Source organism: Leptinotarsa decemlineata, unplaced genomic scaffold (genome assembly GCF_025532065.1).
Source record: "Leptinotarsa decemlineata unplaced genomic scaffold, Ldec_3_MD MMD2_tig00001719_RagTag_RagTag, whole genome shotgun sequence".
NCBI lineage: Eukaryota > Metazoa > Arthropoda > Insecta > Coleoptera > Chrysomelidae > Leptinotarsa > Leptinotarsa decemlineata.
The window spans coordinates 12,979,944-12,992,998 of NW_027412569.1; the positions used below are offsets into that span (position 1 = coordinate 12,979,944).

Sequence of the window (13,055 nt, forward strand, 5' to 3'; positions counted from 1 at the left end):
AAGTTGTAACAACTAATTGTTTTTGTGTTATCTCCACCAGAATGCTAATAGAACTTTGTGTTTTTTTCTTTGTCGATGATATCTCTGCGGACTTTGATTTCAATTTTATGAAAACATTCCTCCCCTTACGCCCGTTAGGTGACAAATGACCAGAACGTCATCGTCACTTGTAACTCCTTAATTCCTTAATAAAAACGGCGTGACTGGTTCGTTTAGAGAGCGAATGGCGATGTTATCGCTAACGCTCGCTAATTTATACGCGATGCTCTTTTGTTTATTGTTGTGTTTTGTTCGCAGGGGGCCGACGAAGACGACAGCGCCTCCGTCATACCGGTGAGTATTTTTTGCATAATTTCCATCTTGATTGCCTAGCAGGATCTAATTGAATTCGTCATTTCATTTGGGGTGGATACGATTTTCATTTGGATGCGAGTTATCATAAGAAATGATAATTGTATTCACAATTCAACAAATACTATCGCGAGTGAAATGAGAAAGGAATTGGAAAGTTCAAGATATCGTAAAGTATTCACCAGTTTTTTTTTTTCGAAAAGAAAAAAACAATAGATGAGTATTCAGTTCACCATGTAGGTCTGTTGTCAGCGACTTGAAAATTCCTTCTTTTTTGATGAATTTGCATAACGTGTTCATAAGTTGTAACTAAATTTCTTAATCACGAAGCCATTTAATTTTATATAATTCAAAGATCGGTCAGGTCCATCTGCTTCTGCTCACCACGGTCTATTTCATACATAGCAGTGTGTAAATTAGTCATATTGTTTATCAGCTTCCTATGCTTTTCCCTGGTACCGTCATTGAACATTGTTTCAGGGATAGCTGACATATCGCTTGGAGGAGGAACTTTCATTGCACCAGCTCTCAATTTCTCGTTTCAATTTTTATGTCCACTTCTCTTCTTCAGCGTTGTTCCATATTTCCTGCCAACTTTTCATGACTTCTTCAATCACCACTTTTTTTTTCCAACTATTTTGGACACTATTCCACAGTTCGCTGTGATTTTCACCATTGCACTCTTCAGTATCGATCCTCCATAGTGTTACAGAATATAAGAGTCGTCTCTTACCCTTTGTTATTGGAGGCACTTTTTACTCTGTTGTAACTAAATAGAGGCTAATTTTCTAGCGATACCTGCTCCCAGATATTCAAGTGTTCTGCAGGTCCAATACTCACTCAAAGAAAAATTGCTTCTACCACCTTTTTTTCCTTCGTTAGTATCTCTTGGTTGTTCAGTTGCTATGTTGAGTTGCTTTTGAGCCACCTAACTTGCTCATTTGCTCTATTAGTCAGCATATCTTCTGTACTTCCTTTCGCTACCAACGTTAGTTCACCTGTAAGGCAATTCCTTTTGGTATTTCTACCCTCAGTATTCCATCATAGAGATTAGAATAGAGTGGCACCCCACTATTCTGTGGTCTGTGATAGTTTCTATTCTCATACAATCATCAAAATTTGAGAACCACAACATCGTATTCTTTTCACGAAGACCTTGGTTGCAGATATAATGCAAGAGGGAAACAGAGCTATGTTTTATGCTAATATGAGGCACAGGTAACAATGAACAGCCCTAAATGTCTATAGAAATTTGTGACAAACTTCTAACATTGTGATACTGAAAATTTCGAATGGGATATATCAAAATGAGGGGAAACCGCAATAAGTCTATGGAACTGCATTGTTTTGCCGGAGACTTGAAAGAAATGGAACAAGTCAACTTCAATATTTCTGCTCATCAAAAAATAGCTATTTTTTACTAGTTCCAAGTTCCATTGTGAAATATAATATAATTTGTTTGAAGGTGATTGACAATGTTTTATGATGAATTTCACTAGTTCGGACTCCCATTGTCTACTATATAAAATGATTTGAAATCCCTGAAACAACTAAAAAAGAAGAGTTGAAAATGCATAGCTGAAAATAACAATTATATTAAGCAAAATAAACCTGAAATGAAATAATAGTGAAATAAAATACAAGTAAAAATAGAACAATTGAATAAATTAAAATGAAGGAATGAAAAAAGAAAATAAAAATAAAAAAATAAAAAGTGGAGAGATTACAAGTCACGTTAGTTCACGACGTTTCGATTGTTAGTATCTACAATCGTCTTCGGGTGATGACTGGACTGATTCCTCCGAGAGATGACTATTTATAGGTCGTTCGAGTACTTTCACATATCCCCGCTTTCCATTTTCCGCTTCACTGGTTCCGTGGGAGATTGCTGTTTTGGCGGGAGTTGGCCATTTTTCGCTTGTTGATGGGTTTTCATATGTTGCGTATTTCTACGCTGGCCTGGCTGAATACGTTGTTGGACAACATGTATGCGGTTTCCTTGAATTTTCTCATAAACCAATGTTCTCTGTGCAAGATCTCAGCTTGGGACCACTCGATGTTGTGTTGATGGGTCCAAACATGGTCTGCTATTCCTGATTTACTGGTTTCCCCTCGCTGTGTGTGTTTCTTGTGCTCGGCAATGCGAACATTCAATGGCCTCTTAGTTTCACCAATATAGGATTTTCCGCACTCACAGGGTATCCAATAACTGCAATTCTTGGAATCGCAGTCCGCGTTTGGTGGCCTGGTTTTCGTGAGGCTGCTACGGATAGTGTTACCGGATCTGAAGCAGGTTCTTATGTTGTACTTGGAACCAATTCTTCTTATCCTCTCCGCAACCTTCTTATCCTTATCTGCAACCAGTGCAAGCACTGGTTGTGACGGCTTCTCTTTCTTGCGAGGCTCCTGCTGTCTTCAAGCCAAAATCTTTTCTACCATCGCTTTGGAATAGCCATTCCGTTGAAGATCATTTTTGATGATGTCTAGTTCCTTCTCGACACCTTCCTTCGTATTACAAAGCCCAAAAGCACGGTCTAATAGAGTCTTGATGATTCCTCTTTTAGTCGATTGATGGTGGTTGGATTCGTGGTTCAGATACTGTCCCGTATGAGTGGGTTTTCGGTATACAGATATTTCCCACTTAGTGTCGGTCCTCTTCACCAACGAATTGCCATTCTAAGACGTTTTGGTGAACTAACGTGACTTAGAATCTCTCCACTTTCAATTTTTTTATTTTTATTTTCTTTTTTCATTTCTTCATTTTAATGTATTCAATTGTTCTATTTTTACTTGTATTTTATTTCACTATTATTTCATTTCAGGTTTATTTTGCTTAATATAATTGTTATTTTCAGCTATTCATTCTCAATTCTTCTTTTTTAGTTGTTTCAGGGATTTCAAATCATTTTATATAGTAGACAATGGAAGTCCGAACTAGTGAAATTCATAATATAATTTCATTTGAAATCTTCGAAAGAACAAATGAAATTAAAAATTATGAGTAGCTAACAATAACAATTATATTGAGCAATGAATGTAATAAAAAAACAAAAAATTCAAAACGAATGAAAATATAAAAAAATCAAGAAGATTTGAGAACCAAGTTACTTCACGATGTTTCGATTGTTAGTATCCATAATCATCTTCGGGACTATACCTCCAAGATATGGCCATTTTTATGTCATTCGAACGTTATCTCCTCTTCCCTCTCTCTGCACCGGTTTAGTGGTAGTTATACGTTTTTCCGCTTGATAAAAGGTTTCCACATGTTGCGTATCTCCACGCTAGCTTGGCTGCGTCCTTGGACAACCATATATTTAGCTTCTTTCAACTTCCTCTTAAACCAGTGTTCCTTTCTGTGGATGATCTCAGCTTGGGACCACTTTATGTTGATGAGTCCAAACATGCTCTGCTCGTTCCGATGTGCTGGTTTCTCTTCGATATAGGATTTGCCAAACTCACACGGTATCCGGTAAATGCAGTTCTTGGAATCTCAGTCCGCGTTTTTGGCCTGATTCTCGTGAGGCTGCTGCAGATGGTGTTTCCGGATCTGTACTTGGGCCAAATTCTCTTTATCCTTGCTGACAATTCTCTGAGGTAGGGAAGGTGAAGCAATGGTTGTGACGGCTCATCTTCTTTATAAGACTCCTTATAAGACTTATATGATGCCTAGTTCCTTCTCAAGACCTTACTTCGAATTACAGAGCCCGAAAGCATGATTCACTAGATTCTTGATGATTCCTATTTTGGTAGATTGATGGTGGTTGGATTCATGATTTATGTATTGTCCCTTGCGAGCGGTTTTTCGGTATAAGGTTCCTCTTCACCAATACGTCTAAGAATGGCAATGGCAATTCGTTGTGGACTTCCTTCTCCTTTCTTGAAGTGATGGAAATGTGCTAATTCTGTATTTCCATAGTTCTATACTATGAAGGTTTCGTCAACCAGACTGAGGGCTTCTTCAATGACTAGATTTTCAAACCATTTGATACTTAGCCATGAGTCTGTTTCTAGAGTATAACAGATCATCGACAGATAGTCAATATTAAATCCTATTAAATCCCCCAAGTAATTCCCCGACTTTCATTAATTCAAATGGCACCAGAGGAGGTCCCCGACTGGGCGATCTTTCGTTCCGAAAAACTAAAGTTAACGGTTCGCCCGTAGTTATCAGCTCTTTCTCATACACAAACAATATCCCAGATATGTATCTCGATTATTAATTGCGGAATTATTATAACTAGTATTAATTTAGTTTTCGATCGGTATCTCGTACGGTACGGTACACATAATTAAAATATTAAAATGTCTAGCAGTAATTACTTTTGCTACACTGACTGCTGAAGGAGACGACGATGGCTCGGAGGAAGGGAGAGAAACTATTTTCGATGTAATAAATTGTATCGTAGTAACTCTTTTATCGGTTCGGTGTAATCTAGACTTGGCGGATTAAAGAAATTAATTGAATCGGTCGGATGGTTGTCGTTGCCTACTTGTTGAATTCGGTGCAGTTACGTTCTGGTGAATGATTCTTCATACGAGAGGTTTTTAAACGTAACTCTGAAATAGAATTCAGATATTTTGATGTGAAACTAAATGAAAATAGCCTATGTCAACTATTTTATGAGCATACGATCTTTCATTACAAAAGTTCCTAGCAGATTCTGGACGCTCGTTCATTCCAAAGTTCTAGGATTCCCGGATTACTGAGTTTCCAAGAAATTAAAATTGACAATCCTCAAGTAGCAAACAAAATGCACCTACTCAATCAAGCTAAGTATCTCTATTATTACCTATAGTGGTGTTATACAAGGGCTAATGTAGTTTACTGCAGGGGTCTCCAAACTACGGCCTGCGGGCCAAATCGGCCCGCCAGTGTCATCAATCCGGCCCGCGACAGCCAATGATTTACTGTCATCAATCTGGCCCGCGACAGCCAATGATTACCTAATTATTGTTACTATTGCTGTGATAAGTTGAAGAAGAAAACACGCAATGATATTTACTTGCAAGGTAAAACTTAACGACAGAAATGATGTCAAAGAAAACTTAACTGAAGTATCTAAGTTTAAGCATATTAATAACTAACAAATAATTGAAATGAATCACAGTGAAACAAAAACACTAATGAGATTTATGTAATTGTGATTTTCCACCGACAATACTTTGTAGTTGTGGATCAATTTTACTTGTACCAATTATCAAAAGAGATTTAAGATGCTCATCGGTTAATTGAGATCTGTAAACATTCTTTGTGTACTTCATCTTGGAAAACGTTTTCTCACACAAGTACGTAGTACCAAAAACAGAAAACACGAGCAAATTTATGTAAATTATCGAATTGTTCCAGTGGAAGACTTATAAAATTCCAACAAAGATGAATTTTGATAGTTGTTCTTAAGCATATCACTGCACCGTAAATCAATAATTTCCATTTGGACTTCCAGAGCCAGGGTTTCAAAGTCAGAATCAAAAGGATTTCTAAAAAGCTTAATTTCATTCGCAATGACATCAAAATCTGAAAAACGAGTATCAAAATTTATCTTCAAAGCACTCAAATTTTCGATTGCAAAATTGACGGGAAATTCAGTATCTGTAGTGTGGCTGAATATTTCACATGTTTCAAAATGTGTGAAACATTTTTTACGTAATTGCGATTGAAATAGTATGTATTATTTTCTGCCTGAAGAATTTGATATTGGTGTATAAATCAGGAAGAAGCTAATTTTTTCCTTGCAATCTCAAAATCAGTTCATTCATATGATATGTCAAATCGACATAGATGGCTAACTTCCACATCCATTCACTATTTTCTAAATCGGCAAAAGGGCGCTGCTTCTCAATTCAAAAAATTTCGATCTCTGCTCGAAGTTCAAAAAAGCGCTTAAGGACTTTTCCGCAACTAAGCCAGCGTACGGCAGTATGATATGGTAAATCATTTTCTCCAATATGTTGAATAAACTCGAGGAATTATCGGTGATTCAGCCCAGTGGATCTGATGAAGTTAACAACTGATGTGACTGGTTTTAGAACTTCAGACATATCTAAACATTTTCCGCACAAGGACTGTTGATGAATGATACAATGTAAGACTAATGGTTTTGAACCACCATCATTTTCTACAGCCTTTGACAGAAGTTCAACCACTCCTTTATTTTTACCATACATATTTTTGCCTCCATCAGTTGTTTCAAATTTCTTCATCGAAGGTTCTTTTTATTAATGGCATTTTCAACTCCCTTAAAAATATCTGCCCCAGTTGTCGTGCCGTGAATACTATCAATATCAAGAAGTTCTTCATACACTTCATAACTTTTATCTACTCCGCGAATAAAAATCAACACCTGAGCAGTATCTGACACATCCGTTGACTCATCCAATGCTAGAGAAAACCACTCATGATGTCCATTTTTGTCAGAGAGTTGAGATGATATATTTTCTGTGATGTCTTGCACCCTCCGAGCCACGGTGTTTGCTGACAAACTGACACTTTTAAATAAATTTACCTTTTCGGGGAATATTTCTTCGGCTACTGCAATCAAGCATTATTTTATCATTTCTCCATCGGTGAATGGTTTGCCACGTTTTCCGATTTCAAGAGCCACACGAAAGCTGGCGCGAGTTGCAGACTCTTGTTCAGTATTCGCTTTGGTAAACAAAGATTGGTGCGATTTGAGTCCGCGTTTCAAAGCTTCAAATTTTCCCTTCCGCAAACTTCCTGTATACTTGGAGTAACTTTGAAGATGTTTCAATTCATAGTGTCGTTAAATGTTATAGTCTTTGAGAACAGATACGGTTTCATTACAAATTAAACATAGCGCCTTTTTACTGAACTCAATAACAAAATACTGAAAGTTTCATTTTTCTTGGAACGTTCTGCATTCACTGTCGATTTTTCGCTTCTTTTCCGTACTAACAAATGAAAATACTTTTATTGACGGGTATTACTTTATTTCACAATAGACAGTTTCGCTTCCTTCGCCTTTCCTACGCAGACTAACTCGCAGTTGCGCCGCTAGCCTTTTTATATGCAATTATTACTGCCATCTCGAGGTGATCGGAATACACTAGCTAGAACCAGAACTTTCTCGAACCAACGCGGTAATTCCAAATATTTAATTACGCCTAATGCCACCTAGCGGGTAGCTGAAAAAGATAGTACATAGTACCACTACTCGCCACTAGATGTCGTTAAGTGTCACAATACACAATAATAATTGAAATGCAAAAAAGCGTGAGTTTGCTTAAGTCACGCACTTTGCGACTATCCTAGTCTAGAAATATAGTTAAGGGCAGAAATTGGCCCTTGGAACCAACTGAAAAAAATCATTATGGCCCGAAGGCTTCAAAGTTTGGAGATTCCTGGTTTAATGTATAAGTTTGAAAATGTCGTTATAGGACGAAACTGCGTTAACGTCAGTTACAAATGAATGTGGTAAAAACATAGAAAGTCCCAATTCTCTTTTCTTCATTACGAATTGTATTAAGTTGGCAAAAGTGCGCTGAAGCAAATAGAGCTTATTTCTAATAATTCGAATAGGTACTTACTGAGATATTACAGTTCATATTAGACAGATGAAAATGGGCAATCTATAGATTAGTCTTTGTTAATTTTTCAGATTGTGGGAGACTAAGCAACCAAAAATCAGTGACAAACAGTGTCTCTTCCTTAAAAAATGTCTTTGAAAGCTTATTTGTCCTTGTATATGAAACTCGCTTCATACAAAGTGAATTCCAAGTCTTGTTCGAAGGATTGCGACCACGTAAATATCTCCGTACGGCGGCCTTTATCAAATTCTACACATTGACCAAGGATATTCGTGACGCCTGATTTCTATTTTGAAGAATTATCTTTTTACATAAATTATTACTCGCTGCTAAGTGAACAATATATTATTTGTGTCAAGAGAGTTTTTTTATGGACAATTAAACCTGAACTTTGATGTGCAATAAAAACAAATAGACCGGCCAAGAAGGTAAACCGGCGAGTTAGAATCAAGAGTTATGAAACACAATGCGACGTAAAGGATTTTCCCACATTTTTCTATATTTCAACACCTCGATTTCATTTTTGTGTCGCGTTATATTCCGTTTGATCTAAAAAGCAATCTTGCCTGTCAAGTTTAGTTTGTTCAGTCACAGCTACTTTTTATTTCAATCCGTTCGTAATTGTTCTTTCTCAAGAAAAATGCCCATTCTTTGGCTGATATCTACAAAAAAAACAAGAAAAACCATATAAATTGGGTGAGAGAAACGAAACGAAACTATCATCAAGGGAGAATACGAATGTCTGAGAATAGTTCGAAGGTTTTATGGAATGTTGTATCTGAACTCTAAAGTGGAGTTAAACATTCATCAGGAGATATGGTTATTCAAAAGATTGGTGAGTTGATAGAAGATCCTGCAAAGATTGTGACTGAATTGAACAATTTTTTCATTGAGACCACTCCAAGCACTGAAGGGGAAAATTCCGAAGGTATAGCATCTAGACAATCTGACTAATTCCATAGATTTCTATCTACACACTTTATTTTTGAAACCATTCATTGAAAACGAGTTGTTCGATCTCGTCAGTCGTAAAATGAGGAACAAGAGGTCTTCAGGAACCTTCCTAACCTTTTTAGTGAATCTATTTCAAACGGCATCTTCCCATCGCAGCTGATAAAGTAATTCAAAGTGCACTACTATCTTCCTGCGACGACTTGATTGAATTTTTTGACTCAGGCGAGTGTTCCCCTGTAGTTCTTTGTGACTTGAGCAGGGATTTCAACTGTGGTAATCATACCAAACTATTAAATATTCTGGATCGTTATGGAATAAAAGGAAATTCACATTCATGGGTTTCATCTTTTCTCAGAAACAGAATGCAGTGCAACTGGGTCAAATTTGACAAAGGTGATGTTTATTCAATTTCAACAACAGAAATGAGATCGGTCTAGTTGGTAGTACCCCAGGGATCTATACATGGGCCACTCTTATTTTTATTATACAGGGTGTCCCTGGACTTCCTCTTTTCCTCTCGGGATATGGGCCGAAGAAAATCCCCATGGGATATTGCAAACCAAACACCAACGGAAATTCAACGTAAATGTTTGGGCTGGTATCATAGGAAACCATCCTATAGGACCATTCGTTCTACAGGACCGATTGAATGGAGAACGTTATTTGGAGTTCATTCAGAACGATTTGAATGGACTTTTGGAACATGTTCCATTGCAAACCCGAAGAGATATGTGGTTTATGCATGATGGCGGTCCTCCTCATTTTAGTTTGATTGTGCGTGACCATCTAAACCATATTTTCCACAATAGATGGATTGGTAGAGGTGGGCCATATTCATGGCCATCGCGGTCTCCGGATTTAAATCCATTGGATTTCTTTCTGTGGGGGCATCTATAAAGCCTTGTTTACGCTACACCTATTCACACAAGAGATGCATTGTTGAATAGAATAACATTACATTGTGAAGCCATACGAAACGACCCTGGAATGCTATTTCAAGTACAGAGAGGGTGTTTTCGCAGACTAAGAAAATGTATAGAGAGAGAAGGTGGTCATATCGAGCAGTTTTTGTAGAGGATTTTTCATTTCTGTTTGCTCTTGAGGCTCTTGAGTTTCGTTAGTTAAACGTGTTTGCATTATAAAAATTCGTTATGAACATTTTACCTATCATTTCCATTTTCCTTAAAAACTAATATTTTCGAATAATGGTAGACATCTCAGGATAAATGTTGTTGAATTAACGTTATCATTATTATTTCTGCTTTGATAATTATTCATTTCAAATAATGGTGGACGAGCGGGTTTGATGTCGTCGAGTGAAACTACATTTTTATCAAGACTCGTTGCTCCGATCGACTTTCCACACGAGTACTTTTATTCATAAAATTGTCCAAGTAACCTTAATTTGTTGAAAAATATTGAAAAATATCTGTCATTTCAAAGTTTTGGGGTGTGGACCATCGGGGGTAGTCCGTTCCTGACTTTGTAGCAAAACAACTGACTCCTGCATGAAAGCTCATCGAAGGAATTCATTTGTTTAGTCAATTACCAAAATTTGGATGATTTTGAATATTCACTTGAAAAGTTATCAAAGAAAAACATTTTTCATTTTGTAACTTCGAGGGCCCGTTACTTGGTAACGAAGGATTTTAGGAAAAAAAGTTATATGAAGTACTGGTTGGAGTTCCGTGGTGGCCGTGGTAGGGGACGGACGTGCTGATAACGTCCGTCCACAAAGAAGGTACGCGGATGCCATGTGCTATCATGGGGCTCCGTTTTGTGTTGTGTCGTATTAAAACTAAAATGTGAAGTGTCTAAAAAAGTGAAGAATAAGTGGCCCCCTTTATTCACGCCGGTATCCAGGCCGGGGTGGTTCGGATAACCACGTAAAGGGGGCTATATATGTGAAAAATTATCAAAAGGTCTCCCAAGTAGGAGGCGACTTCAAATAATCAAACTGTTTTTGTTAAAAAAAACTAGTGTTTTTTTATTATAAAAAGTTAAAAAAAAATGGGTGGCAGCATTGCTTAGTGCAAGACCGCTGCGCCCCCCGACGAAGCTCCTGTTAACCAACAGGAGGAGCATTGGTCGAATGCGCCTGACGATAGGAAGCACCGACCATCCAAAATAGAGAGAGAGAGAGAGAGAGAGAAGTACTGGTGATATTTTGACCACATCTATACATTCCCGAGAGGAAAAGAGGAAGTCCAGGGACACCCTGTATATATCAATAATATAGACAGGAAAATACCATATTCTGCAGTAACTCCTTGTGCAGATGATATCAGTTTGGTGATATCTACCAAAGCGACGAATGAATAAATACAAAAATGTGAATGTACTCTGGATTTAGTTTCAAACTATTTCAATAGTCACGCCCTGTTTTTCAATGTGAAAAAACCCTCTATTTGGGTAGCTACAGCTAGTTTTGGTAGGGGAGAGTATGGAACAGAATTTCGTTTATATATCAGCCATACGAAAGATGGCTTTTCTATGGTATCTTTCGGGGTTTCCCCCCACTTACGAAAACTACTGTTTTTCCGTTTAAATTCAAGAAATTATATTTTGTTACAGCTGGAACCGAAAAAGTGCATGGAATGGTATGTAACAGCTAGCAAGGGTGACTACCAAGAGCTATTGCGGTTGGCTAATTCGGAACCCAGACTCGTCAATAAGAAGGTAACGAATTTTATGATGAAAATTATGACCGCAAATCATACAACTTGTTACATGAATTTCACCTTCATTTTCACTTTTTACTTTTTACTCCTACAAACACAATATTGAATTGTAATTAAAAGTAAGAGAGATAAAACTACAATAACAAAATAAGCTTAAGAACTACTAACTAAAATAAAACAAAACAGTAAATATAAAAGGAAACAACAAAGAAATCAAATAAATTATCACAATTTTTAAAATGTATACAAGTACCCAATAAGTTACCCAATACCTAGAAATTAATCCGGCTGTGAGAAAAAGTAGGCCCTTATCTCTTTGGCATTTGTTTTAGTAAAAAAATCCACGGTGCTATTTTCAGTTAAAATGTTGCAATGATTTAGCATACGGGTGATTGGCGAGTTATCAGAAAGGCCGATAAAGAATATTCTCTTGTCCTGTCTACGCAGGTTTACCTTAGGCACCAACAATTTTACATAGTTGACCAGAGATGATCCCTTGTACTTTACATTATTAATTATATAGTATACAAAAAGAACATCCTGTAATGCACGTCTGCTCTGTAAAGTAATAATGTTAAATTCCTTGAGCATGCTTCTGTAAGACACCATAATGGGATAGCAGCCATAAATTTTGACATAAAGATATCTAAGAAATCTTTTTTGAACTTTTTCAATCAAATCTGCGTTGGTCTCTCCCTGTGGTGACCAAATAACAGAAGCATACTCAAGATGAGGTCTAACTAGAGCATTAAATAACTTTAAAATACACCCAACATCTCTAAAGTTTTTTGTATTTCTAATAACAAAACCAAGAATCTTATAGGCTTTGTTGACCTCACTTATCTTGTTAGCTGTTTTAGCCTGTAAAATTCCCAAACTGACCTGTTTTTCAGAGACTTTCGGGACTGAAACGGCAGGAATTTTGGTGGATGATTGTTTATTTTTATTTGAATTTGAAATTGAAACTTTGACGTTATTGACATGCCTGTCACAACCGTCAGTGGTAGGTGGACATTGGTAGGTGGAATTTCAACGTTGCCAGATCCTTGGATTTTTGCCTTAAAATCTTCCAGGTTTTCTTCCAATAGCTGGATATTTTTATACAGAAGAGCTTCTTTAGCTTTAAGCTCTGAGATTACCTCTTCTTTGGCCCTCAAGATTTCATCTTTAGCGGCAATAATGGCATTTACATCAACATTGCACTGGTGAGCGGGTGCACATTTGTCAGTGCCCGACATAACCTCAAAGGGCGGCGATCAGCATTTTACCAAGTTGTTCTTCCCAACGGCGGGTAATTCAGGAATTCTTAGAAGTATGATACACCCCTTCGCACAAAACACATTTAGCACAGGCTGTAGCAACGTTACTTTTGCAATATTTGCAGATATTTCTCGGACCGGCACTTTTTGCTTTATCATCGCCGGCCATGTTGCCACTGATTTTATCGATTGGAAGACATTGTGAATATTTTTCACTTACTGTTAGTGAGGTTGGCCGTGTCGAAAAAGATGTCACATTAAA

The 13,055-nt window shown here is 37.2% G+C and overlaps 1 protein-coding gene across 4 annotated transcripts in view; it reads left to right on the plus strand.

The window, feature by feature from the left end:
* The window catches only part of sowah (ankyrin repeat domain family member sosondowah), a 164,375-nt gene that overhangs the window by 30,451 nt on the left and 120,869 nt on the right, over positions 1–13,055 (plus strand). For all 4 annotated transcript variants that reach the window (XM_074176543.1, XM_074176545.1, XM_074176546.1 and 1 more), the window contains exons 4-5: positions 298–333; positions 11,428–11,532. In XM_074176543.1, coding sequence (XP_074032644.1) covers positions 298–333; positions 11,428–11,532 — 141 coding nt within the window. The remainder of the gene's footprint in view (positions 1–297; positions 334–11,427; positions 11,533–13,055) is intronic.